Source organism: Boleophthalmus pectinirostris, unplaced genomic scaffold (assembly GCF_026225935.1).
Source record: "Boleophthalmus pectinirostris isolate CB_2022bp ecotype Guang Dong unplaced genomic scaffold, ASM2622593v1 HiC_scaffold_2, whole genome shotgun sequence".
Classification (NCBI taxonomy): domain Eukaryota; kingdom Metazoa; phylum Chordata; class Actinopteri; order Gobiiformes; family Gobiidae; genus Boleophthalmus; species Boleophthalmus pectinirostris.
The window spans coordinates 35,382,252-35,410,038 of NW_026571152.1; the positions used below are offsets into that span (position 1 = coordinate 35,382,252).

The following is a 27,787-nucleotide window of genomic DNA, read 5'->3' on the forward strand; positions in this document are numbered from 1 at the left end:
TGAGTGGAAAAGTTGAAGTTGCGTTTCCGTCTACACTGGCCAAGACGCAAAAGTCTGGTCAGATCTGCTCACCACCGGGCATCACCAACCACCTTGCCGCCTGGCATGCATACCCAGTTAAATTCCACACACTTTTGCATCTTATGCATGCAGATTTCCTCCCGAAAACGCTTGTTTAAACGTGTAATACAAAGTGAAGATGCAACGCCACTTTTGTGTCTTCTGTTCAGACCGACATCATATAAACAGTCTCAGATTGAAGGTGCACTTGGGTGTAATTTTTCGTAATTTTCTTGTGGAGGGTATACCAGTTGCTTGTTTGGAAATGGAGATGTCTGGCGCGTGCCTATGTTCCCTCATTTCTAAGTTTTTTTGTTTTGTTTTTTTTCCCCCAAAATTAGGCCTTACGTTCCCACATTTCCTTTATCATCAATTTGCATAAGAATTTATCCCCATTTCTCTCAGTTGGGTCGTCAGTTACAGCCGGTCTATTATCCAGCAGCAGTTGACTACAGATGTAATGTAGAGGTCACGGTGCAAAGGATTGTAGATGTAAATGACTCTGAATCATCCTTTTAAATGTGGTATAAAAGTAAAAACGATGACTTAGAGTTTCATTTTGAGAAAAAGCTTAGAAATAAGCAAAAGCAGTAAGAGAACACAGGGCTGAGGGAACATGAGGCTGAGATGTCTTTGCTTTGCCTGGAATTTTCTACAGCAATTGACTCTACAAGGCCAAATTACAGGTCAGATCTGTAGAGAGGTGACTACAGTGAGAATGCATGTTTGTAAGGTATTTCTGAGCAATAAAATTAACTGCAAAATGTAGACTAGATATGTTTTATGGCAGACATGTCAAACTCTAGCCAGGCTGGTGCCACCTCGTGCCGCCGCTCTATTTCATTTCTTTCCAGCGACTAGGCCAGGAATCAAAACACAACAGATGGTTCGCAAAAACCCCAGAAGTGCAAATCCGGGCACCAGCCAATCAGCGAAGACTGATATATTCAGTGTTGTCAATGATTCCCCAAGATCGAGGATTTAAAGCCGGAACAAAGAGAATGTTTGGTGAATTTTATCAAGGGGAAAGATGTTATTGCCCTTCTTCCTACGGGATTTGGAAAAAGCTTAATATACCAGTTAACCCCGTTAGCGGCGCATTACATACATCACGACCAAATAGCAGTGATTAGTTAAATAATAAAAAAGTACCCACCTACTGTTGAACGAACGAAATCTAAAGCTGTGAGGTCAGACGGTTTGTACAAAGTGAAACAAAATAAAACCGGCTGATGAATCAGGCAAGTCAAATTCAGGCCCGGGAGCCAAATTTGGCCCGTGATATAATTATATTTGGCCCATCATATACATATACATTACAACATACATACAGGCAAGATCATATCAGATATGTATTAGAGCTGCGTGCCGGCTACAGAGGCTATAGAGACATTATTTATTTAAATGTTTGTTATTATTTTATATTCTACTTGTTCTGAATTCAATGTTTATGCAAAACTATTATTAAACATTTATTTTAATAAGAAAATCTGATCTCGAAAGAAGAGAAAACATGCAGATGGTGTTGAAATTTTCCATTAAATATTTATTTTTGGTCCACGACTTAGTCCCAGCTTTTAATTTTGGCCTCTGTGAATTTGAGTTTGACTCTGTTTTACGGCATACTGTGGAACATTCCAGGCAAAGCAGTAACATCTCCATGGAGACCAATAGATGGCAGACCCTCCTTTAAAGTCTACCTTGAGTAACAGCGCTTCAGACAGAGCAGAGCCCACCGTTAGCGCCACAACCCCGGGGCATGTTGATGACATCTGCTGCAACGTCTCAATTCCAAGAAACCTTCAGAACACTCTTCTTCGTATTAAAACCAAGTGTGCTGTTTTGTCAGGTCTCCTCCAAAAACATACAAACAACTCTGAAACCTTGTCTATTGTACGCCGAGTGGTTAGAAGATCAAGTAAACTGCTGCTTTTGTGCAAAAATAACCCTTCAGACACTTTTGAAAGTACTTATTATTTTAGCCTAGGCCTGTCACGATAACGCAGTTTGAAGTGACAGAAAATATAGGTAATACTGAAACTAATTGGTAGAAATCATCTCAAGAATATAAACAAAAAATGCTGAATATTGTAAGAAAATAAATAAATGAATAGAAGAAGAAGAATGAAACACTAGTAGTTTGTCTGTATCTATAATGAGTCATATTCAGTCAACCCTCTAGAGCTCAAAATGTAATGTAAATAGAAAAATAACAAAAGGTTCCCCACAGAGATAATATTAACCCTCAAAAATTATTATTCCATCCGTGACTGTAGCATTAGTAGTAGTATTTTATCCATAACCTCTACAAATTAAAAAGTAGGGATGTAACAATAACTGAAATATCGTGATCTTGTATCGTCAAAGTTCTCACAATAACATCGTGGACCATCACAATATATCGAATTACAAGTGTCTTTGCTTAAATTAAGAGTTATGGTGCAGCAATAGCTAAAAAAAAGACAAAGGGAACTACATAGACCATGATCCTTTGCTCCATTTCAGTGCACATGAAGAAATTTCTAAGCACTTTTTAGTTTTAGTTCTTTGGATTAAGTCTTTTCAAGGTATTTTAAGAGGAAAAAGTAGCATATTAACAGTTTTGTTTGCAGCCTCCACAAAATATTGCAATAAATATCGTACCGTGAGATGTATATCATGAAAATATTGTATTGAGAGATTTGGATATTGTTACATCCCTCATCGTGAGCCTCCCCACCATATCATGAGCTTTCCCATGATATCACAATAAATATCATACCGTGAGGTTCATACCGTGACAGTATTGTATTGTGAGATAAAAAAGGGTTCAGAAGAAGCGCTTCCTGGACCTCCAGAGGATAATACACAGTATGGGCAGACACTTTTTGGACTTTTCCATGACAGCAACCCGTCTAATCTGCAGGTACAAGGAATTGACCATATACCAGACTCTTTGTGAAAAGGAAACCAGATTGCAAAACTCAAACAGTGTGAAACCTACTGGATCTATAAATTATAGGCAACAAAATATCCTGGGCTTAATGAAGATTTGGACTTCTCTGTGTTTTTATAACTGCATGGTGTTTTTTGTATATATTTTATATTTTTGTAAATAATAAGTTTGTATATACCCTATGATGTCCTACTGTTTGAACATTACCATCTTATGGCGTTATTAGGTGAGTCTCCATTCCTCCTCTTCCAGGTGGAGCAGCCCTATTGGTGGTTTTTTTGTATTTAATTCACATGATTTGCTCTCAGTTCTGTTTGTCCCCTGAGGAAAGCCAGAGGCTGAAACGCGTCGGGACTTTGTAAGTTGTCCATTAAGACATGCCGTAAATTAATAAAGGCATTTTATTTTACCAGTGAGAGCCTTGGGTTTTTTGCATCATTGTATTGTGAGACTTGGATATCGTTACATCCCTAATAAAAAGCTCCTGTTACACCATTTTCTTCTTGTATACATTAAAGAACCCAAATGATGCTATTTTCTGATCTATGTTATAATGTTGTTTCCTCATCACAAACATACTTGGAGTGTTCTTTTGTTTCATTCACACATGTTTTTCACACAAATCCTGCATATTTAGGCTCAATTCTTCTCTCAAACGGGAAGCTCTCTGTTCCAACTTGTGATGTCGTAACACAGGAAAGGCTCCACACACCTTCACTAGAATCATTTGGATGATTTCAGACCTGGATTTGCCAATCTCTACTGAACAAAATGTAAAAGGTACGTCGATGTTAACTTGGAAACTACCGCTACATGAAATCACAAGTTGGAACAGAGCATTTTGAGCTTTGGGGGAAGTAGACAGACTAATAATGCAGCAATACTCCAATGAATTAAACAAAACACAAATCCAGGTCTGTTTTTGATGAGGTAACAACATTCATAACAACTAGGGCTGTGCAAAAATATTGAGCTATCGATATATTGTATAGTTTAATGTAATGATTCAGTATTGACATCATGTGCTGCAGTACTGATATATTGCCAAGAGTATTTTGGGTATATTTTACTAAATAATTTTGTTACAATGCTACGGTTTTGTTGTTTGTTTAGTGGAAGGAAACTCATTTATGCGACACATTTGACATTTTCACTGTTTTGAGAATTAAAATGTTTGTGTTTCATTTTGTGTACAGTAAAATCAAGTAAAACTAGGAACTGAAATGCATTTACGATCGTCTAAATAATGTGAAAATCTCTTCTTGTCTCGTTCTTGTCGATCCAATCTCGTGGAAATTATTTCTCATCCCACCTCTATTAATCAATAATTAGCCATAATAGTCATTTATTTAACCCTCTACAGCTCGAATGTTAGTATATTACAACAAAAATACCCCAAAACTCCCCATTTTTACAAAGAAAATGTGCACACGATAAATACTGACCCCCAAAATATACCTACCTAAGTTGATATATCGTAATTATCGTGACAGGTCCACAATTTCTGGCATTTAAAGGTGCACTGTGTAGCTTTTCTAGCAGAGTCTCCGTCGTCTGCTTGTCTCCATGGTGATGTTATTGTTCCACAGTACGGCATTATACAAATGCAGTATATCTTGCATCTATTCATTTACAACTTGTGGTTTTTTTTCTCAAAATTACCTCGAAAACTTGTGTTATTACTGTCAGCTGGTCCACTTCGCCACAGTGCTGACTTGTAACTTGGCCTGGTGAAAAAAAACGTTGAAAAAAGCGACACAGTGCACCTTTAAATTGGTATATTGGTGTATTCATTTGAACTTTACACAAGAAGTGGTTTAACAAAGATAGTTATGATTCCATGATTTAGCCTTTATCTTGTACTGAACCGAATCAAACCGATCTGAAATATATCGTATCGAATCAAAGGCTCACTGTATCGAGATATGTATAGTATCGTGGCCTGTGTATTGAGGTATGTATCGTATCGGCAACTTCTTAATGATACCCTGCCCTAATTCTAACATGGTTTAAAGCTCACAAGAATCCAATTTTGGACCTTTAAAACCATTTCGTTCTACTTACAAACAGTCAAATCGAAGCTGGCATTCTGACTGTCGATTTCATTTTCATTATATTTCTTGTAGAAAATGCTTACACCGACGCGGCATTCTGTCATTCAATTTGGATCACCTTGTGCCCGAAGGGAGTGAAACAGAAAATGCGAGAAGAGGAAGAGATGGCGTCGAGCTAATGACCCAAACCGAACTCCAAACCTCGTTGCTCTCTTCAGGACTCTGCATTTCCAGGTGAGACAGAAGCTCGCCGCATTTATCATTCTTACACACTGTTCTGCTACACTCACTCTATTGAATAACACTACAATGGAACGTGTAGCTCCAGGCCTTGCTGTAATTTGACTGGGCACTTCTTTATGTGAGTCATATGCTGCCTGATGGGAGCATCTATAGCTGCGAGTTTTGGAGGAACACCTTAAAAAGAGCAGGTGATGCTGTTGTTGTTGTATGTTGTAAAAGGCTTTCTAGAGAGTATTAAAGCTTAAAACATGAAGTAGTTCTGATGACAAGCAGCTAATCCACACTCAGGTCACAGATGCTCACTGCAGAGTCAGATTAGTCCACACAGAGCAGAGCCTTTATGCTGAATGTTAATAACCCATCAGAAGTTTGTCTTGAGGCTGTGCTGTACTCCATAAAATACTGAGATTAAAACTGTATTTAAATGTGAACAGTAAACTTTAAATACACAGCTGAGAATATGTGAAGTATGCATTTTACTGCAGTTTTCCAAAGGGAATCATCTTTATTTACTCTATACTCTTAAGTGCGTGATGTGTTTGCGGCTTCCTATTTAGGACATGCTTGTGACGCTTGTGTTTGCGAAAGGCAGCGTGCGTTGGGCCCCTCTGACCGTCACTCAGGGTGGGGTTCACAGAGGAGCTCCATCGCGCGCGCCGCCACGCCCCCGCGCTTGGCGCTATCCGGCGCTCTGGTGCTGAACGCTGGGTCCGCACACAGCTCCTGCCCGCAGCCCTGTGGACAGACGCACCGAGCTGCACGCAGCCCGCTCCGTCTGCCACGATGAGAGAGCGCAAAGTTCTGGGGTTCTTATCAGTGGACCACGCGCTGGACAACTACGAAGGACATGTTTCTCAACTGTTTATTTTCTCTTTTTGAATGATCACTCGCTGTCTGCTCCGGTCGCTGGGGGATATAACTTGGCGCCAACATGATCTGGAGGCTTGTGTTGTGCAGCCTCCTCGCGCCGGCTGCTGGATACCTGTCCTCGGAGCGGGTGCCTTTCTTTCACGGGCATGTTTTTGAGAACTCACCGACAGCATCTAAAGTAAACGGACTTAGCATTCCGGTGAGACGTCTAAACGCGCAAAAATGGTGCCCAGTCTCCGGGCTGCATTTGAAACTGTACGGCAACGGGAGTGAAGATTTTCGAGTTTTGACACACCACAACAGAGGAAATGTATTGCTGAAAACTTGTCGGGTTTTGGATCGGGAAAGGCGCTCGGAGTACGTACTGGACCTGGCTCTGCGCTGCCAGGGCTGCGGACCGGAGTGTGGCGGTGCTCACGTTGTCGCTTCTGTAAAAGTAGACGTTTTAGACGCGAATGATCACGAACCCATTTTTCGCAGTGCAGACGCGGTGCACATAACTTTAGATGACACGACAGCTCTCCGTAGTGTTGTGTACAGGTTTGAGGCTGTCGATGCAGACAGCGGGAAGAACGCTGAGTTAACCTACACGTCTGTCCCACAAAATGGCAGTTTCTATGTAGTCCCCAAAACAGGAGAACTTCTTTTAGTTGATTCTATCCTCGGTTTACCCTCAAAAGTTAGATTCAGTGTTTACGCCAGGGACCACGGCTGGCCCCCACTGTCCAGTAACCCGGTCACGGTCATCATATCTCCACAGCGATGGCCCTCCGCTGAATTAACGGGGTCAGTGCGGTCAAGACGCGGACCCAGGGCGTTACTCGACCCGGACACTCTCCTCTCTCTCAACGTGTCCGAAGACGCCAGCATCGGCTCCGTAATCACGAGCCTGAGCCCCAGCAGATTCCAGTCAGCCGCCTACGAGCTGCTTCACCCGGAGCCCCACAAGTCCCCCGTGAGCGTGGGGCGCGACAGTGGAGATATCATCATTACCAGGCGCCTGGACAGAGAGACTGAGCCTATGGTGGAGCTCACGGTTAAGATCCAGGACAAACGAGGTGTGTAATACTCCCCCCCCCCTCCCCTCAAATACATGCGTGTCTATTATGTTTGGGTATGTATGCTTATGTGTGCTGGCCGAAGCATTCTCACTGCAAATCTGCAAAACCCACATTTTAGCTATTTATATATAGGCCCACTAAGCATAGGCCAGTCACTATAACATAACAGAACCTCGACCTGTCACAGTAACACATGTTGAAATGCGATTAATTGCTAAAAAAATAGACAATAAACGATACTAATGACACTAATTAAACCTAAACTACTAGGATTATCTGCAAATATGATTCTAAATTTAATCTACGGTTAAAGCGCAATAAATAAACAGAAAAATGACACACTAAAGTACGTAGTTTGCATCTGTAATGAGTCATAGAAGTTACTGATTCAACCTTTTACGTCTTTAATCTTATCCTGTAACCTAAAAATAACCACAAATCCCCCAGTTGTGCAAAGAAACTGTGCACCCCCCCCAAAAAAAAAATACAGTTCCAGTTATAGTTTCATACACTGAATGATTAGGCGATATGGTAATTATCTTGACAAGCCCAAGTCGTTGGATTTAAATTCTAACACGTTTAGTCCAGAGAGATAATGCGGTGAACAATGACAATGAAACTACATTTATATCTGATACAATAGCAATATAATGCAAGATAATCCCAGTAAACTGATTTTAAATAGACAATATCGTTAAAATTCCTGAGCTGCAACAGGTAAATATCAGAATTAATCCATACAAGATCTCATGCCATAAGACAAAATTGCAACACAGTAAAAATGAGCTCATGAGATATTTTCTATTCATGTTTTTACAGTTGGATTGAAAAAATAGAGGTACATTTTTTGAGCTTGCATAGCCCCAAAAAGCAGAGCTGCAATGACAACAGAAATGTACAGTAAAAATCAAGTAAAACTAGGAAGTGAAATGCATTTATTATCGTTTAAATAATGTCAAAATCTCATCTCGTAGATCCAATCTCATGGAAATTGTGTCTCGTCCCACCTTTGTTAATCAATAATTAGGCATAATAGTCATTTATTTAACCCTCTACAGCTTGAATGTTACTATATTACAACAAAAACACCCCAAAACTCCCCATTTTTACAAAGAAGATGTGCACACGATAAATATTGACCCCAAAATATGCCTTTCCAGCTTTTATATATCGAAAAATAAGTTGATATATTGTAATTATTGTGACAGGTTGACCATTTCTGGCATTTAAAGGTGCACTGTGTGGCTTTTCTAGCAGAGTCTCCGTCATCTGCTCATCTCCATGGCGATGTTATTGTTCCACAGCATGGCATTACACACATACTGTGTATCTTGCATCTATTTAGTTACAAGTTGTGGTGTTATTTCTCAAAATTACCTCGAAAACATGCGTTATTGCAGTGAGCTGGTCCATTTCTCCACAGAGCTGACTTGTAACTTGGCCTGGTGAAAAAAAATGTTGAAAAAAGCAACACGGTGCACCTTTAAATTGGTATAAACATTGAAAAATAATCACTCGAGTATATCAGTGTGCCATTTGGAAGCGTTTATTTGGACTTTTTGCTCAAATTTCATAAAAAAAACACCTCACTGTACTGTAATATTTTCATATGCCATAGTTTTTCTTAGGATTACTGGAAATATAAAGACTTAAATACAATGTGTAGCTTCTAATGGGCCCCCACCCTCTGTTCCCGAGGCTTTATTTGCATTGTGGCCTATTTAGACAGTGATCTGCGCATCTACATGTTCTAATTGTCCTGCCATCTGGACATAGCATCTTCCATGAGTGAACGCTGTGTGTTTTATGTTCCGCGCTGTACGCCGAAAGCTTGATGGCTCCATTTCACTTTTTCATCACAGCTGTCAGTTTGTGCGTGTCCTCCACAGGTGCGTCTAGGCCATACATCTCGATAAGTGATAAGTAGACTACAATTTGCATCTAAATTATTGTGATTTATTCAGAATGTTGATGTTGTCAGTATCTAAACGAGGGGAAATGTAACTCTATGAGGAAACTTTGCACACCGGGTGAATATTGTCCTTGAGTGACGCATTTTGAAACCGCGAAGTTGTTTTTAGAGCTAATCCTTGCAGAGTGGCACACCATGGCGACCCTTTTTCTCTCATCTACTGGCATTACCCCTCTAATCCTCCTCTCATTCACTCGTCAGGCCCAGGGATTTCAAGTGACACCGCCACACTCGTGAAACCCCATTTTCTTGAGGAAAATGTGAAACTGTATTTGACTGATTTTTAGTTTTGTTTTTCAATTTTAAAGGTGCATTGTGTAACTTATGAACAAACTACAGGTGGTTTTACAGCTCACAAATGCGTAAAAAAAAACAGGCATTGTGACTGTGAGCGGGGTCGCCTCTCCACAGATCTGACCTGTAACTTGGTCTGGTTTGGATTCGATGAAGATAGAAAGGTTTAATGCCGTACTGTGAATTAGGGGCGTAATGGTACACAAAAGTCACGGTTTGGTACGTACCTCATTCATTTTCGGTACAGTATGGGAACAAAATGAGAAACCATTTGTTTGTTGTTTATTTGTGTGTTTATTAAACCAACCTTTTTTTTTTTTTTTTTTAACCCAACCCAAACATGCAACACAGGTCTCCAAGAAGAATAGTTGATAGTTGAGGTCAGTTAAATACAATCAATCAATGAACCTGCCCAGGAACTACAGGTGGACATTATCTCCGGTGCTACAACCTGGTACAATGCATCGCTTTTGTTAAGGTTAATGTAAAAATTGTGCACTGTCCCTGTCTCAAATAAATAAATAAACATTATACAAGCAGGAAAATATAATAAATGCAATGTGCTACTTGGTAATACTAAAAAGTTAGATAAAATATTCTTAAATAAGCAACAAATGCATGAAATATTATACAAAAAAATAAATTCCTTGTAAACGGTAAACAAAACTTTTCAAAAAGTAAAGCACAGCACTAACAGTTCCAGCATGAAGTTTTACTCAAGCTTCATATTTCTGGCCAGAAAAAAACAACTTGTCCACATTGTCTACAGTAAGTGCAGATTTAGGGGGAGTGGGGATTTCTGCGGTGAGCTGACCCCGGGGTCAACATACCATACAGTATGTTGACCCCGGGGTCAGAATCCTATTATGGTGTGTTGACCCCCTATGAAAATTTATATTTTATTAATAAAGAACTTGAATTCTATAGAAAAAACTTTGAATATTAATACTATATCTGCAAGTTAAAACATATTGACATATTTAACCCCCCAATGTTTATTGTAGTTATTATGATGTAAAGTAAGAAGTAATGTTAGTTGAATATTGACAATGATCAATTATATATATAAAGGAGATCAAAATCCTACAGCTATAGTAATCTGACCCCCCCAGTATGTTTATTATAGTCAGATACTTTCAAGTGGCTCATCTACATACATTACATTTACACAAAATACCAAGTCGTTATCCATCAAAACATTCCTTAAAATACCTTAAAAGAAAGTGAATATGTAGCAATCTATAATAAAAGTAAATTACATGAGAAATAATGATCATATAAGTAACTACTAAAGAAAAAAGTAAGGGGAGTCAAAATCCTATAGGGGGGGGTCACTTTACTATAGCGGTATGTTGACCCCGGGGTCAATATACTAATACTATCTCACACCAGCAAAAAGCAAATGTGAGGACCCCGTCAAGACGACTACAGTTTTACAAGGATTGACGTGGTTTGGAGGGACGTAGTCAAGGCGGGGGGCAATTGTTGTCAAGGCGGCCGCTCTAACTATAAAGCGCTGTGGGAAACACTGCCACCCCAATCACGGACGAGCTCCCTTGTGAATATTAAAGAGCCGATCCTTCCGTGTAGCCGCTCATGTAATGACGGAATGTAAACACGCACAAATTACGCAAACTCACTCGTTCACAGCCCTGCGTCGAACTGTACCGACCAAAACGGTTCAGCATGAATATCATTACACCCCTGCTGTGAAACATTCCAGGCAATGCGATGACATTTACATGGAGAAAAGCATTTGTCGAACCCTCTGCCAGAAAAGCTACACAATGCACCTTTAAAAATATGCAAAAAACAGACACAAAAACTATGCAAACTACTGGTGTAAACAAACCAACTGATATATACTAGTTACTGCATCTGATTACATTTTGGTAATAGACAAATCAGAGAAAAACAAGAAATCGCAAATGTTTTCTGCTAATTGAGCTACATAGAGAGCAGGAAGCAGTGTGTGCCATTTCCATGTGAGTTGCCTGCTGCTAATACTTTGCACAATGTGTTCTAGCCTGTAATTGCCTGCCTGATTGGGACACGTTCCTATAAAGTGCGGCTTTTTTGGTATATTTGCAAAAAGCCTGCAAAAATACTGAGTGTTTTGACATCTCCTCACACATGTCTTAAGAGAAATAAGCTACTCCAGCCTGACAGATATTCACACAGCTCCTTCCATTTTAGCTGCTTCACCTGTGAAAGTCTCCTCTCTTGATCAAAGCCCCGGTATGTCCTTTATCCGGCGACTACAGCTTTCCAGACAGAATCTTGACGCGGCTACAGAGAGACAGGTCTTTCTTCTTCTTCTTCTTCTTCTTCTCCTCCTCGTCTCATTCCCAAAACTTGCTCCACGGCTATCACGCTAAAGCAGTCTATGAGAGCTGCTTAGCCTTTCTCAAGCCTGATTAGTGCGCTCATCTGAATGCCACTGGGAGACTGATAATTAACATTCTTCAGACATGTACTTTTGTCCTTTGGTGTCTTTGTTCACGTGTGGAGAGTGGATGCTCATGTTAAGACTAAAGTAAAATTGCAGCAGTTGGTAATAGGGCCCCTTGCGCTCGCGTTGCTTCTCTTATGTGATGGCTGTAGCCTCTGGAGTGTGGAGCTGTCCGCGGTGCTGACAGTCACCTGCTGAATGCCAAACAGAGCCCCGTCAAACAGGAGTCTACAGCAGTTCACCGTGTTCTCAGGTCAGAAACATGTCCCAAACGGCTCTCCACAAACACTCAATACATTATTCATACTCAAGTCTGAACCAGGATAACTGCACTGGATCAGACGCGTTATAGATAAGGAGTAAAAGCCCCCAAGAATATACTGGTTTTGTTTTTGAAGTTTGCTCATGTTGCTTTTGCTCATAATGAAAACAAAAATAAGAGATTCCACGGTCGTTTTTTGCTCGCTGAAGTAGCCGGTTTTATTGAACAGTCTCCCTTCTTCTGTTTTCAAGTGTTTTTCAACCTTTTTTAAGTCATGGCCGTAGACTGTTTAAAGAAGTGGACTAAAGGCCGATGAACACTACAGGGGAATTTGCCTGATTTTGGCAAGTTTTCAGAGTTTAGGGAGGCGTGACCTGCCTTTGTGTCTTCGTGTGCAATTTTGAAGTTTGTGTGTGGTGTCAGTGTGACTCTGAGCTGCTCTGTCAGATTGTAAGCACCAAACATCAGCAACGATACGATAACAGTGGATAAAACAGAGCGTCAGGAGCAGATAAAGTGACTGACTCATAGGCGCAAAATATAAACTCGGGATATAGCGAAAATAATGAGAAGACTTTATTACTCACCTCTCGTAAGTGCAGCATTTCATCCATATTATCCATGGAAATTGTGATCCCAGTCCCCAAGACCGCGCTGTTAATCCAGTTTGAGATGTTCGTTAAAAGTAAAAAGGCCGGAGTAGTTCCTCATGTGTGTTTACATCCGCACAGCACACGGATCGAGGTGAAGCTGCAGATTCGTAACAGTGACTCTACTTCCTGTGGACTTTATCGGCAATCTTTTATGTTTTAAAAATCATTTATCTGAAGTATTGCACCACATTTTGCAAATAATAGTGACACAGTTTTTACTTGTGCAAAGGTCGGATCTTTTGAACACTTAAGAGTCTCAAAGCGAGTGTTTTTTCTGTAGATGGGAAACAGCTGACGCGATTGTGCTCACAGCTTTATATTCTGTGATCCGCAGACAGATCCTGCTGCAGTCTTTGTGATCAGAGTTTTTTTTTAGTCTTATAAGATTGTCCTCGTGTCTGTGGTGTGCACTTTTTGTTTTTGTTTTTAAGACCAAAATGAGGAGACTGACAGCCACAGTTACAGAGAGGGGATTTTTTCAATGCAAAGTGAACTGGAGACATTTATATATATATATATATATATATATATATATATATATATATATATATATATATATATATATATATATATATATATATATACAGTCTGTGGTCACGGCACATTGTTTTGCTTAAAGGTGCACTGCGTAACATTTCTAGTGGAAGATGTGCCACCTGTTTGTCTCCATGGAAATGTTATTGCTTTGTCTAGAATGTTCCACAATGTAGATTAGACCAGGGGTGGGCAATTTTTTTTTCATGGCACCACATGAGAAACAGAAAATATTGTGGAGGGCCAAGCCAAAATGCTTAACTCAATTCTGCATAATATTAATTGTATTTCTTTATAAAAAGCAGTAAATATCATTGTTTTCATGAGCTGGTGAGACTGGTAAGAGTTTTTTTTATAACTAAGCAATGAAAATAGTGAGATTGCCTTACAAAAAATGTTATAAAAAACACCTCTAAAATGAAGCTTTAGTTCATGCATGAGGTAAAATAATAAAATATGTTTATTTTGTCATTCCAAATGATCTTAAACGGGCCAATCAGATCAGACTCAAGTAAAGTGGCCACATGTGGTCCAGGAGCTCGACAATGCCCATGTCTGAATTAGACTCATCTATCACAAAGGCGATAAGCAGGTTACAGCTCTACGCTACATTACAGTTCAGATCTGTGCAGAGTCGCCCCTATTCGCAGAAAGAATTATTGTATTTTTGAGCTTTAGAAACACCAGTGATAAATAAATGCTAATAGATATGTTTAAATAGCCAGGCTGGCGCCACCTAGAGCCTCTGCTCAATTTCATTTCTTTCCAGCAACTAGGTCAGGAATCGGAATACAATGGACAGTTTGCAAAAACCCCGTAAGTGCGAGTTTGGGCACCAGCCAATCAGCGAAGAGTCATACATTCTGTGTTGGCAACGGTTCTCGAGATTGAGGATTTAAAGCTGGAACAAAGAGAATGTTTGGTGAATTTTATCAAGGGGAAAGATGTTATTGTCCTTCTTCCTACGGGATCTGGGAAAAGCTTAATATACCAGTTAGCCCCGTTAGCAGCACATTACATACTTCACGACCAAATAGCAGTGATTGGTTAAATAAAAAATTAAAAAGTACCCATCTACCACTGAGCGAATGAATCAGGTCAGACAGTTTCCACGAAGTGAAACCGGCTGATGAATCGGGGTAATGTTTAATGTCATACCATGGAACTTTCCAGGCAAAGCATCTCATCATCAAACATCTCCATGGAGACAAGCAAGTAGAGGACTCTCCACCAGAAGAAGTTGTGCAGTGCACCTTTAAAAGATGCCACGGAACACCACCTACTAAAATCTTACCAAATTTCACAGTGTTTCCTTGTCCCCGAGTCTGGTTCTTTGGATTTGGCACAGATTTTGTGTTTTGCTTTCTAAACTCGCTCAAAGTTGTTCAGGACACTTAAAAATGATAAAATATTCAATAAAAAAAAATTGGACTTTTTTTCCAAGGCACACAAACACCTTTAGGCACAACAGTTTTCCTGTCACACTTGAAAAACTGGTTGAAAAATCCATGTTCCAGTTTGCATGAGCAGAAACAGCTTCAACTCGAAAGCTGTTTAAGCGCACATATTACTCTATTTTCTGATCTGCTGTTTCTTGGAATGTTGTTTCTGCATCGAAAACACTCTGCATCTTACAAAAAAATGACGGCTGATTGACATATGGTATTTTGTTTTCAGTATTTGACCTCCTCCCGTACACAAACGTTCTTATAGTGTCAATCCTCTTATTTCAATGCGTGATTCTCAGAGTGTAAAAGTTCACTCTTTGTTTGGTTGCGTTCTATTTACTAATCTATACGAGACGTGACAAATGAGACGGATTCTCTCTGCGACATCTGTTTCTCGTCTCAGTCTTCTGCCGTGGATTAATGCATTCATCATCTGCACAAACTTTAACAGTAACACGGCAACCTGAGATGCGATGCGATCTTTCATCCATTTTTTAATATTTAACACCCCCCTCAGTTCATTCCTCCTCATGAGTTCACTTACGGTTCACTGGAAAGGGTCTTATTTAATCACTGGAGAGGATATGTGATATAAAACTAATTTGCGAAAATGTAATCAAACTTCTACAATTTTGATATTTGCACTTTTGATGACTTTTTAGTTTTACAGGCGCATTATGTAACTTTTTCCTGCCAATGGCTTTTGTCTCCATGGAGATATTATTTCCTTACCTGAAATTATTTTATGTTTTTGTTTTTCTAAAAAAAAAAAAAAAAAATTGGAAAAGCGTGCATTCTCGCTTCTCCAAAATCTGAATTATAATTTATCTGCCTGCTGGTGCTGTGGTGGAGATGTCTGTTTAATGCCATATTGTGGAACATTTTAGCTTGGTGACAGACCCTGTTATGACCCCCAGGCATTTAGCTCTTCCCTTTTTGTTACTAATGTGTAAAGTTTTGTCGTGTGATTGAATCCTGCCCCATTTTCCCATATATTTGTAATTGTATGAGCCCTTGCTGCTGATTGGAGAACTGTTTTCCCGCCTGCCTCTGATTGGCTGCTGCATACTGGCTCCTGATTGGTGCATCGATCTCCCGCCTGGCCAGTCCTGTTTCTCTTCTATTTAAAGGACCTATATTAAAAATTTTCTATAATGTTTCCACGCAAAAAAATAAAAAAATAATTTAAAAAAATAAATAAATAAAAAATCTGAAGTTGTATTTTTTTTTCATTTGCACATATTTAACACACAAAACCCTGCATATTTATTTATATTATTTAGTGTGCTTCTTTTTGACAGAAAACACTTCATTCCACCATGTGATGTCATGTACAGGAAGCGCACCACTTTGTTTTTTAACAGTGGCAGACCGTGTATTTCACACCTAGGCCTTCAGTAGCACTCAGTCTGAAACAATCCACTCCTCAATAACTATTTTAATATACAGAAAAACTCAGAACACCTTCACTAGAATCATCTGGATCATTTCAGCCCTAGAATCAGGAGTGGTTCAAGGGTTCTGGCCCCACCTCTAATCTGATTGGCCCCTGAAGTGTTCCTGTTTTGTCTGTCATCAATTAATTAGAAAAACAAACAGAGAATCCGATGATCACTGAAGCAATTCCACCCCTAAACTCTTGGCGTCAGTAGAACTGTTGCGTCAAAACAAGTTAATGGGAGAAGAAACAGACATGTGGAGGGCTTTTTTTTTTTTGTTACTGTCTATGCTTGTGTTTGCACCGTACTGGATTAATCATTTATGTGTTTGGATGTTCCCTGTACTTGGCCCCTGTTTCAGAAAAAATCCTAGAACTGCCACTGCCTAGAATTGATCATCTCTGTACAAAAGGTAAGCTGTTAACTTGAAGCTGTTCACTTGAAAACTACCACTACATGACATCACAAGGTGGAGCCGAGCATATTGAGCTTTGGAGATGAAGACAGACTAATAATAAAGGGTTACTCAAACATGTGAAGGAAACAACACACAGCTCCAGGTCTGTTTTTGATGAGGTAACAACATTATAACATGACAATCTCCGGAGAGTCTATTCTGCTGCTTTGTGGTCAGTTTGGCATTGAGTGTGTGGCTCTTGTGTGTCAGTCACTTTTATGAGTCTGACTGTGTGTGTTTAGAGACACTGGTTTACTGTTTGTTTATTTGTGTTTTATACGTCTCTCGTTTTCATTTGTCACTCCGTTCTGTTTATAGCCCAGTGTACCTCGTTCTTATTTAGACACTCGGGTTTTGTGGTTTAGTTAGTTATTTTCGTCCTCATATTCTAGCTCTCTTTTGTTCATTTCATTTCACATTCCTGTTTATTGAAGGTGTACGGTGTAAATTTTTCTCTGTTTCTATGGAGATGGCATTGCTCTGAATGTACCAAAGGATGACCTTACATTTATTCAATTACACCTGCTTTTATAGCTTTTATATATAGCTGTTTATTTACTCTAAAACAGTAGCCTGATTCTACAGCCGGTTTCAATTTGTTTCACTTTGTAGAAACCGTCTGACCTCCTAGTTAGAATTAGTTCGTTCGACGGTAAGCAGGTACTTTTTACCATTTAACCAATCACTATTTGGCATTTGGTCGTCACGTATGTAATGCACCACTTACAGGTCTAACTGGTATATTAAGCTTTTCCCAAATCCCGTAGGAAGAAGGGCAATAACGTCTTTTCCCTTGATAAAATTCACCAAACATTCTCTTTATTCCAGCTTTAAATCCTCGATCTCAGGAATCGTTGACAACACAGAATGTATGTCTCTTCGCTGATTGGCTGATGCCCAAAACTCGCACTTCTGGGTTTTTTGCAAACCGTCTGCTGGAGAGAAATGAAATTGAGCAGAGGCACTAGGTGGCGCCAGTCTGGCTACTAAAACAGGGTGTCAACCTAAATTCACAGAGGGACAAAATTAAAACTGGAACGTTGTGGGCCAAACTAAATATTTAATGGAAAATTTCAACAACATCTGCATGTTTTCTCTTCTTTTGAGATATGTAATGTTAAACCTTTTCTTATTAAAATAAATGTTTAATAATAGCTTTGCTTAAACATTGAATCCAGAATGAGCAAAATATAAAATAATAACAAAATTTTAAATAAATAATGTTTCTATAGCCTATATGTAGCCGGCGGGCAGCTCTAATACATATTTGAAATGATCTCGTGGGCCGAATATAATTATATCATGTGAGTTTGACATGTCTGATTGAAAATGACCTGTACGTAGAAAAATACTTAGTAAAACAGGCATACTTAGTAAAACAAGACTGTATTTGGCATATGATATTTTAAACTATTTATTCCTATTATTATTTATGCTGCCGTTGACCTGGACCTGAGTGAAGCGTTTTGTTTCTGTGTATTTTTTATACTGAAATGGCAAATACATTCTGAAATTCTGACTCTGTGCTGTGAGCGGGATCACCTCTCCACAGATCTGACCTGTAACTTGCTGTAGTTTGGCCTCCTTGATGACAACAGTTTAATACCAGACAAAGCAATAACATCTCCATGAAGAAAAGGATTTGATGGACCCACCACCACAATACACCTTTAAATTACTACTTCATTTACCCCAAAAGTTACACAGTGCAGCTTTAAATTTAGCAGCATAGACTTGGAATATCTTTAGCCCTTCCTTCTAATTGAGATCCCTGTTGGTTATCTTGCCAAACTTTAGTCTGTCACATCATCTTGAGGACACCAGATGTGGCTGCCTGTGGTCTCTCGCTTTATGTAGTTGTTAATTGGTGAATACATATTTGCTAATGCGCATCGGTGAGTGCGCTCAGTGGCTCTTAATGTGGTCCTAAAATGGTAATCACCCTTGCGCTTGGTCTTTCTTATGGTAATAAGTATGCAGTGGGTCCCGGGGAAGGAGGAGAGAGGCTATTTGCGGCGTTCAAATGCAGATTAAAAAGTGGAGTTTGACACTTGAAAATCAGATAAATTATTCTGACATGCTGCAGATAAGGACAAGAGGAGACCAGCGAATAGCTTTTACTCGCACCGTGTGGTACTTTTCTTGTTGACATGGTACCTGAAAGAAAACACGGCCATACTAAACATACAAAACCTCCTTTGCTGCGTCCCACTGCGGTCTCCCAAAGCCTCTCTTATGTTTCTGTGAGTTGTGAAAAGTGCTTATAAACTCATTGCGATGAAGTAAGTGAGGAATAACTTTGGACTCTTTGGACTTTGGACTGTATAAAGAAGTTTACTAAGGGACTGTGCCCTCATCTATAGCGTTCAACTCCAGGCAATCGAAGCTCACAAGGCTAGAAGTTACTGGGCGAATTTGGAGCTGGGTTCCATATTAAGAGCTGGAATTGATTTACGGACAACATAGTGAAATAAAAGCACCAGGATCATGTGGGTTAATATGAACATTTTAAGACCAAATTGAGGAGCCAGACAGCTACATTTATGGAGAAAATTAGACCAAAGTGAATTGGATCCAGGGTCGATGGAGCTGGAAGCTCACCCATGCTCACTTCTTATTTAGAACGCGGCGACTAGCGGGTTATATGCTCTTCAAATGCGGATTAAAAAGAGGAGTTTGACACTTCAGTATAAGATAAATTATCCTGACATGCTGCAGATAAAGACAAGGGGAGATCAGTGGATACCCATTGCTCTCTTGCTGACATAGTACGTTAATGAAAACGTATCCATATCAAACATACAAAAATCCTTTGTTTTGTCACACTACAGTCTCCTTGTTGTGAGCTTTGCTCACTCGTCAAACCTCCGTTATGTTTCTGGGAGTTGTGAAAAGTCCTTATAATGCATGATGTAAGTGAGGAGTAACTCTGGACCCATAAACCAAGGGTCATCAAACTAAGGCCCGCGGGCTGATTCCGGCCCTCCATGTCCCTTTATCCGTCCATCCAGCTCCTCTGCCCCCCAACACTTGAACTGGTCCCATGAGGCAATCTTCAAAAGTTGTCATGGCCTATTTTTTAAAATTACTTTTTGGCCAAAGATTACTCATCTGCATCTTGTATTTTGTTGATTTTTTTTTTTTTCAATTAAAAATTATACTTATATGAAGTATTTATTTTTAAATAATTATATGACATATTTACATTTGCCACTGAATTTTCATCACCTGACAAGCTCGAGATCAAACAGTGAAAGTCAACTAGTTAAGGACACTAGTAATGATAAACAAATATGTGCCCGCCTACCTGACCCTGGCTCCCATTACAGTCAGGAGTGATAATGTGGCTCCCAGAGATAAAAAATGTTTGGCAAATCCTGCCATAGACTGTATAAATAAATAAACATGACCCATCGCGTTCACTTTGGTCAAATGAAGCTCACGAAGCTAGAAGTTCCTGGATGAATTTGGAGCCGGGTTCCATATTAGGGGTAGGAATTGATTTACGGACAACATAGAGAAATAGAATCAGGACAACACCAGGATCATGTATATCGGATTAATATGAACATTTTAAGACTAAAGTGAGGAGCCAGACAGCCACAGTTATGGAGAAAATTAGACCAAAGTGAATTGGATCCAGGGTCGATGGAGCTGGAAGCGCACCCATGCTCACTTCTTATTTGGAACGCGGCGACTAGCGGGTTATATGCTCTTCAAATGCAGATTAAAAAGAGGAGTTTGACGCTTCAGTATAAGATAAATTATCCTGACATGCTGCAGATAAGGACAAGACAAGGGGAGATCAGTGGATACCCATTGCTCTCTTGCTGACATAAAACCTTAATGAAAACTTAGCCATATCAAACATACAAAAATCCTTTGTTTTGTCACACTACAGTCTCCTCGTTGTTAGTTTTACTCACACGTCAAACCTCTCTTATGTTTCTGAGAGTTGTGAAAAGTCCTTATAATGTGTAAGGAAGTGAGAAGTAACTCTGGACCCATAGACTTTATAAAGAAATGGGCGTCAACTCTGGGTAAATGAAGCTCACAAGGCTAGTAGTTACTGGCCGAATTTGGAGCCAGGTTCCATATTAGGGACAACATAGTGAAATAAAAGCACCAGGATCATGTAGAGCGGGTTAATACGAACATTTTAAGACCAAAGTGAGGAGCCAGACAGCCACAGTTATGGAGAGAATTAGACCAAAGTGAATTGGATCCAGGGTCGATGGAGCTGGAAGCGCACCCATGCTCATTTCTTATTTGGAACGCGGCGACTAGCGGGTTTTATGCTCTTCAAATGCAGATTAAAAAGAGGAGTTTGACACTTGAGTATAAGATAAATTATCCTGACATGCTGCAGATAAGGACAAGGGGATAATCAGTGGGTATCTATGGCTTGCTGACATAATACGTTAATGAAAACATACCCGTACTAAACATACAAACCTTCTTTTCTTTGTACCACTACGGTCTCCTTGTTGTGAGCTTTAACCACATGTCAAACCTAGATGTGAAAAGGGCTTATAATACATAAGGTAAGTGAGGAATAACTTTAGACCAATCTCTGGGGTTTTAAAAGTCAATGAACTGAGATCAATCGTGCATGACTCCAGATTCGCCTTTAACCCAGTGAGGTACTTCCGGTGGCTCTGGGCTGATTGAGCATGTGCAGTAGTGCTTTTTTCTCTCGCGGGCACATGCGATTGCACGTGAGCACACACAGAGCGCGGTCTTGTGTTTCACGTGATCGCTTTGACCAGTCAGAGCGAGAGGAGCTAGAGCGGACCTGGAGTGAATGATTATAAAGCGTTTTTTTAAGACAGCTGAAGGATTTTGAGCTGAGAAATGATCTAAAAATTGGTTAAAATCGCCACGAAATCCAACATTTTTGAAAGTTGTACATGCCCCGTGAGACGAACACGAGCGATTTGTGATTACATTATGTTATTAGGTTCTTTTTTCAGACCAAGAGTTTTATTTCATACCTGACAGTTTCGACTGCTCACTCGGTCTTCCTCAGAGTGGTCATGTGATGTTGCTGTGTGTGTCCGGTCAGCTGATTTATAGGGACATCACTGGGACAGAGGAAAACAAACATCGCAGCTGGATTAAAGAGGCAATCGAAATACAGAAACGTGCCCACAGGACTATAAACCGGGACGAGGGGGCTTTTTTACTCTCACACACCTGGGATACTGTCCCGAGGAAGTCAGACTGCAGACGCTGTCGCTGGCGCTGTCGTCCTGCCTCCACCGGTAGAAAGACAGCGCCAAAACCTGTTTAAATCATTTGACCGGACACGTCACAGCAACATCACGTGAACAGTCTAAGGAAGAGCGCTAGTGAGCAGTTGAAACTGTCCGGTATGAAACAAAGCTCTTGGTCTGAAAAAACAACCTAATAACATAAAATATCGGAAGATCAAATGAATCTCATTAAACCAAAGATGTTAATTTTGTCTTCTTATATACTTTAACTTCTTGGGTTCTTTTTAAAGACAATGCGACAATGCAGTAAAGTGTGTTTAACTTGTTGACATGTTTCGGCTGCACATGTTTGGGTGACAGTTCTGAAGATGGCTCGCAGCTAGCAGCCGAAACATGTCAACAAGGTAAACACACTTTACTGCATTGTCTTTAAAAGAACCCAAGAAGTCAAATGAATCTCATTGGACTATTGTGATTACATTGCGCTCTATGAGAAAACTCCTGTCTCAGTCCAGGGGAGTTTTTCGCTGTAGTACCAGTGAGTGACCACTACACCAACTAGAGGCAGCTACAAGCGTCAATACCCTATCAAGTTATTCTAATCGATCCATGCTTTGGATCCATAGACTGTATAAAAAAAATGGACGTCACCCATCGCGTTCAACTCAGGGCAAATGAAGCAGTTCCTGGGCGAATTTGAGAATGGCTCCACATTAGGAATAGAATTTATGGACAACATAGCGAAATAAAATCAGGACAGGAGGGTTAATACGAACATTTTAAGACCAAAATGAGGAGCCTGAGAGAATTGGACCGAGGTGAATTGGAGCCAGGGTCAATGGAGCTGGAAGTGCACCCGTGCTCACTTCGTATTTAGAACACGACTTGTGGGTTAGCTATGTCTTTCAAACGCAGATTAAAAAGTGGAGTTTGACACTTGAAAATCAGATAAATTATTCCGACATGGTGCAGATAAGGACAAGAGGAGACCAGTGGATATCTGCTGCTCTCAGTGTGTGGTATCTTTCTCGTCGACGTAGTACCTGAAAGAAAACACAACCGCACTAAACATACAAAACCTTTTCTTTGTCCCACTACGTTCTCCAAGACGAGACATGTCTGAAAACCCTTTGTAGTCTGCTGTATTAATCAGAATGATGTTAAAACACTTATTTGAATAAATGTTGAATATAGTTAATTATAATTAGGCCAGCGCTCTACATCAAAGACTTTTAGAGTTAATGGCGGCTCACAGTGCACCATAGTTTCACCGCCAAACGCACTCGCCATGCATTTCATTAATTTACAAGATACACACGCAGATCTACTTGGCCCAAATTTATTCTTCTTTGGTGTATTTAATTAAAGATGTACTGTGTAACTTTTCCAGTAGAGGGTCTGGTCCACTACCTGCTTGATGTTAAAGGTGCGTTGTTTAACTTTTCTGGTGGAGGGTCCGGCAAATGCTTTTCTCCATGAAGATGTTATTGCCTAAATTTGTCTAAAATGTTTCAACAGTATGGTTATTAAACCTTTCGATCGTCATGGAGACCAAACCAGACAAAGCTACAGGTCAGATCTCTAAAGAGGCGACACCACTCAAAGTCAGAATGCCTATTTTTCTAGGTATTTTTGAGCTTTAAAACCACTTAAAATATAATAAATGTAAGCTAGAGCTGTTTAATGTCATATTAAGGTTGTGCAATAATTGAATTTTCATTGTGGTTTCGATATTTTGTGTTTCACACGATCTACAAACTCATATAATCGAATTGAAATGATTTAGAGCTTAAGTTTGAGATTGTAGAACAGCTGGATATATAGTTTATTTTGGACACATTTGTTTTTCTCTGTCATGTTCAAAGTATATTTTATTCATTTTACGTTTTATACATCAAAACTGCTTTAAGGTACATATTTGTAACCTATGCGTAAATTATCAATAACAGTGATTTTTTTTTAGAGAGAAATGCTGAGTAAATGCATTGTATAACTAAAAAAAATCAATAATCGTGATTTCAGTATTGACCAAAATAATTGTGATAATGATTTTTTCCATAATCGAGCAGCCCTATGTCATACTGTGGAACATTCCGGGCAGAGAAATGACATTTCCATAAAAACAAGCAGGTGGCAATGTTTTTTTTCCTTGATTGTTTAACAGCATGGCATTTAATTGAACTGTCTCCACATCACAAGGCCATGTTACAGGTCAGATCTGTGGAGAAGTGGGCCCGTTCGTAGTAATAATGCATGTGTTTATTGTAGTTTTGAGAAATAAAACACCTGTCATTTAGTAAAGACAACATATATAGTTATGGAACGTAAGTAAAAAGTACTTTTCTTTATGGTTTGAGACCTGCTGAAACGGCTGAGAGTTCATTTTTTAGCACATTTAATTTAAGTTTCCGTCCCAACTATGAGCAATCCAGATACACAAAAACACAAAACATTGAGAGAAAAATAAGAAATCAACTGAATCACTTAAAATGAGCTAAATTATTTTTCAAAATCACTATTTCATCTTTTAATTCTTCTAAAAGTCTGTAAAGGAGTAAAAAGGAACAGTATTAAAGTACATTTTTTAAACAGTTGTGCAGCTATTCTGGTTTATTCTGTCCTTCATCTGCTTTTCTCCATGAAAATGTTGCCTGGAATGTTCCACAGTACAGCATTACACTTATTTATTTACACGGAGACAGCAGTCAACGCCACAGTGCCAAGTTACGTGTCAAATCTGTGGAGAGGCGAGCCCACTCACAGTAACGGCGCAAGTTTTTAAATCAATAAAAGCCCAGGTTATTGAGTAAACACAAAATGAATACGTTTAATGCCACTCCGGGACATTCCAGACATCTCCAACATCTCCATGGAGACAAGCAGGTGACACAGTGCAACTTTAATGCCATACTGCGTAACATTCCAGACAAAGCATAAACTCTGTATGAGACGAGCCAGTGGCAGAACGTCCATCAGAAAAGTTACGCATTGCACCTTTAAAGTTATCCATCATAAATACTGTTAGTCTCTCTTTGGGGAGTTTAATTGGAGTGACTGATAGTTGTTTGTGGGGTGAGGTATAAAAGTTGCAGTGTTTGCGAAAATATCATCAGGTATCTTCCACATAGATTTGTGCCCGTCTCAAAATGTGCCCAAGGTAAGGAATGAAATGCACATGAGACAGCATATTTATTGGTGCTTCAGCAGTATCAATGTTACCAAAACTGCTTGTGATGCAGTTTTAAGGTCAATGGCAGTGGTTTCCAGAGCCCACAATACCGGATTGATTTTGGGCCTGTTTTGTTTTTCATTAAAGGCCCTATATTACGCAAAATTGATTCCTGTGAGCCTGTAGTCATGTTATAATCGTTACCTCTTTGAAATCATACCCAGAGTTGTGTTTCGCTTCATGCACACATGTTTGAGTAACTCTTTGATGTGCTCATGAAGTGGTAGTTTTCCAAGTAGCTCCTTTTAACCTTTTGTTCAGAAAAGATTGACAATGCCAGGGCTGAAATGATCCAAATGATTCTAGAGAAGGTGTGTGAAGTTTAAAAACACATTGGAGCACTTTATGTATTACCTCATGACATCACAAGGTGGAACAAAGTGTTTTCTGTTTGAGAGAGGAACTCAGAAGTTATATGCAGGAATAAATATGCAGGATGTGAGTGTTAAACATGTGTGAATGAAACAAAACACAACTCCAGGTCTGACTGTGAAAGTGTCGTCGTACTCGAGACAGGTCTTGGTCTCCAGAAAGTTTTTTATAGTATTGGCCTCGTCTTGGACTTTACCGCTGATGGACTGGGTCTTGTCTCGGTCTTGAAGACTCTTGGACTCGGTCTTGTCTTGGTCTGGAAGACTCTTGGACTCGGTCTTGTCTCGGTCTGGAAGACTCTTGGACTGGGTCTTGTCTTGGTCTGGAAGACTCTTGGACTCGGTCTTGTCTTGGTCTGGAAGACTCTTGGACTCGGTCTTGTCTTGGTCTGGAAGACTCTTGGACTCGGTCTTGTCTTGGTCTGGAAGACTCTTGGACTCGGTCTTGTCTCGGTCTTGAAGGCGTTTGGACTCGGTCTTGCATTTTCTCGAAGGTGCTTGGACTCAGTCTTGTCTTTGCATTAAAGGCGCTTGGACTTGGTCTTGTCTCAGTCTCGAAGATGCTTGAACCCGGTCTTGTCTCGGTCTTGAAGGCACTTGGACTCGGTCTTGTCTCGGTCTTGAAGGTCCTTGGACTTGTCTTGGTCTTGAAGGTGCTTGGACTTGGTCTTGTCTTGGTCTTGAAGGTGCTTGGACTTGGTCTTGTCTCGGTCTTGTCTTGGTCTGGAAGACTCTTGGACTTGGTCTTGTCTCAGTCTTGAAGGCACTTGGACTTGGTCTTGTCTTAGTCTTGAAGGCACTTGGATCTGGTCTTGTCTTGGTCTTGAAGGTGCTTGGACTGGGTCTTCTCTCGGTCTTGAAGGCATTTGGACTCGGTCTTGCATTTTCTCGAAGGTGCTTGGACTCAGTCTTGTCTTTGCATTAAAGGCGCTTGGACTTGGTCTTGTCTCAGTCTCGAAGATGCTTGAACCCGGTCTTGTCTCGGTCTTGAAGGCACTTGGACTCGGTCTTGTCTCGGTCTTGATGGCACTTGGACTCGGTCTTGTCTCGGTCTAGAAGGTGCTTGGACTTGGTCTTGTCTCAGTCTCGAAGATGCTTGAACCCGGTCTTGTCTCGGTCTTGAAGGCACTTGGACTCGGTCTTGTCTCGGTCTTGAAGGTCCTTGGACTTGGTCTTGTCTTGGTCTTGAAGGTGCTTGGACTTGGTCTTGTCTCGGTCTTGAAGGTGCTTGGACTTGGTCTTGTCTCGGTCTCAAGGTCTGAAACTCAACGAGTGATAAACTGGAGATAGATTTATAAAAAAAAAAAAAAAAAAAACACGCACACACACAAAAACATTGATATAAATGTGCCAAAATAACTGTAAAATACAAATACATGTCAAAAAGTACAAAGATCTTTAAAAAAAAAAAAAAAAAAAAGTACAAAGATCTTGGCCTTGTCTTGGTCTCTGGACCCTGTGGTCTCGGACTGGTCTAGGTCTGGATTAGTGCGGTGTTGACAACAACACTAGATTGTGATGAGGAAACAACATTATAACATAGATACACAGAAAATAGCAGAATATGGGCCTTTTATTTTATAGTTGGAATTATACTCAAGGATCGCAAGTCATGGCCTCATCACAATCCTATACATCTTAGTTTAAAAGCCCTGTACCTGATCGATTTTTCCACATGTATTTCAGCAACACTTTGTCCTGCCCTAGTACAGATATATTGTGTAAACAGCTCTAGAGGTCAAAATAAATCAGCTCCTTTCTGTCTGTTGGAAAGATAATCAGAAAGTGCGTGTTATTGCTGGTTGTTTTTGGCTTTAGCCTGATTAGGGTCATTAGGTCGTCTGTATTGATTATACCTCAGATTTTCATGTACAAACCACTATTTGTTTCATACCTTGACATTTTTGGCTGCCCTCTGCTCCTTCCTCAGAGGTGTCGCTGCAGTGTGACTTTTTCAGAACTGTATCCCAGGTGTGAGAGAGTTGGTGCGCCCCCTCGTCCCTGTTCAAAGTCTGGTGGGAGATTTTCAGGATCTTGTTGGCCTCTGTGATTCTGTTGCTCTCTGTGCCTACGACCTTAGTGTTGTCCCAGTCCATAAGATGATTTTCCCTCTTGCAGTGGTCTGATCTTGCAGATTGAAGTTGTTCTTGAAGTTGTCGCAGTGACTCGGGTGCATGTTTGTTATTATGTTAGCTTTACTCACACGTCAAAACTCTCTCATGTTTCTGAAAGTTGTT

The 27,787-nt window shown here is 40.0% G+C and overlaps 1 protein-coding gene across 1 annotated transcript in view; it reads left to right on the forward strand.

Annotated features, from left to right (window-relative positions):
- Positions 1–6,223: 6,223 nt before the first annotated feature.
- LOC110165906 (neural-cadherin-like) overlaps positions 6,224–27,787 on the forward strand; it is a 456,074-nt gene continuing 434,510 nt past the window's right edge. Inside the window, exon 1 of the mRNA XM_055155988.1 lies at positions 6,224–7,220. Within this exon, the coding sequence (XP_055011963.1) occupies positions 6,224–7,220 (997 nt within the window). The remainder of the gene's footprint in view (positions 7,221–27,787) is intronic.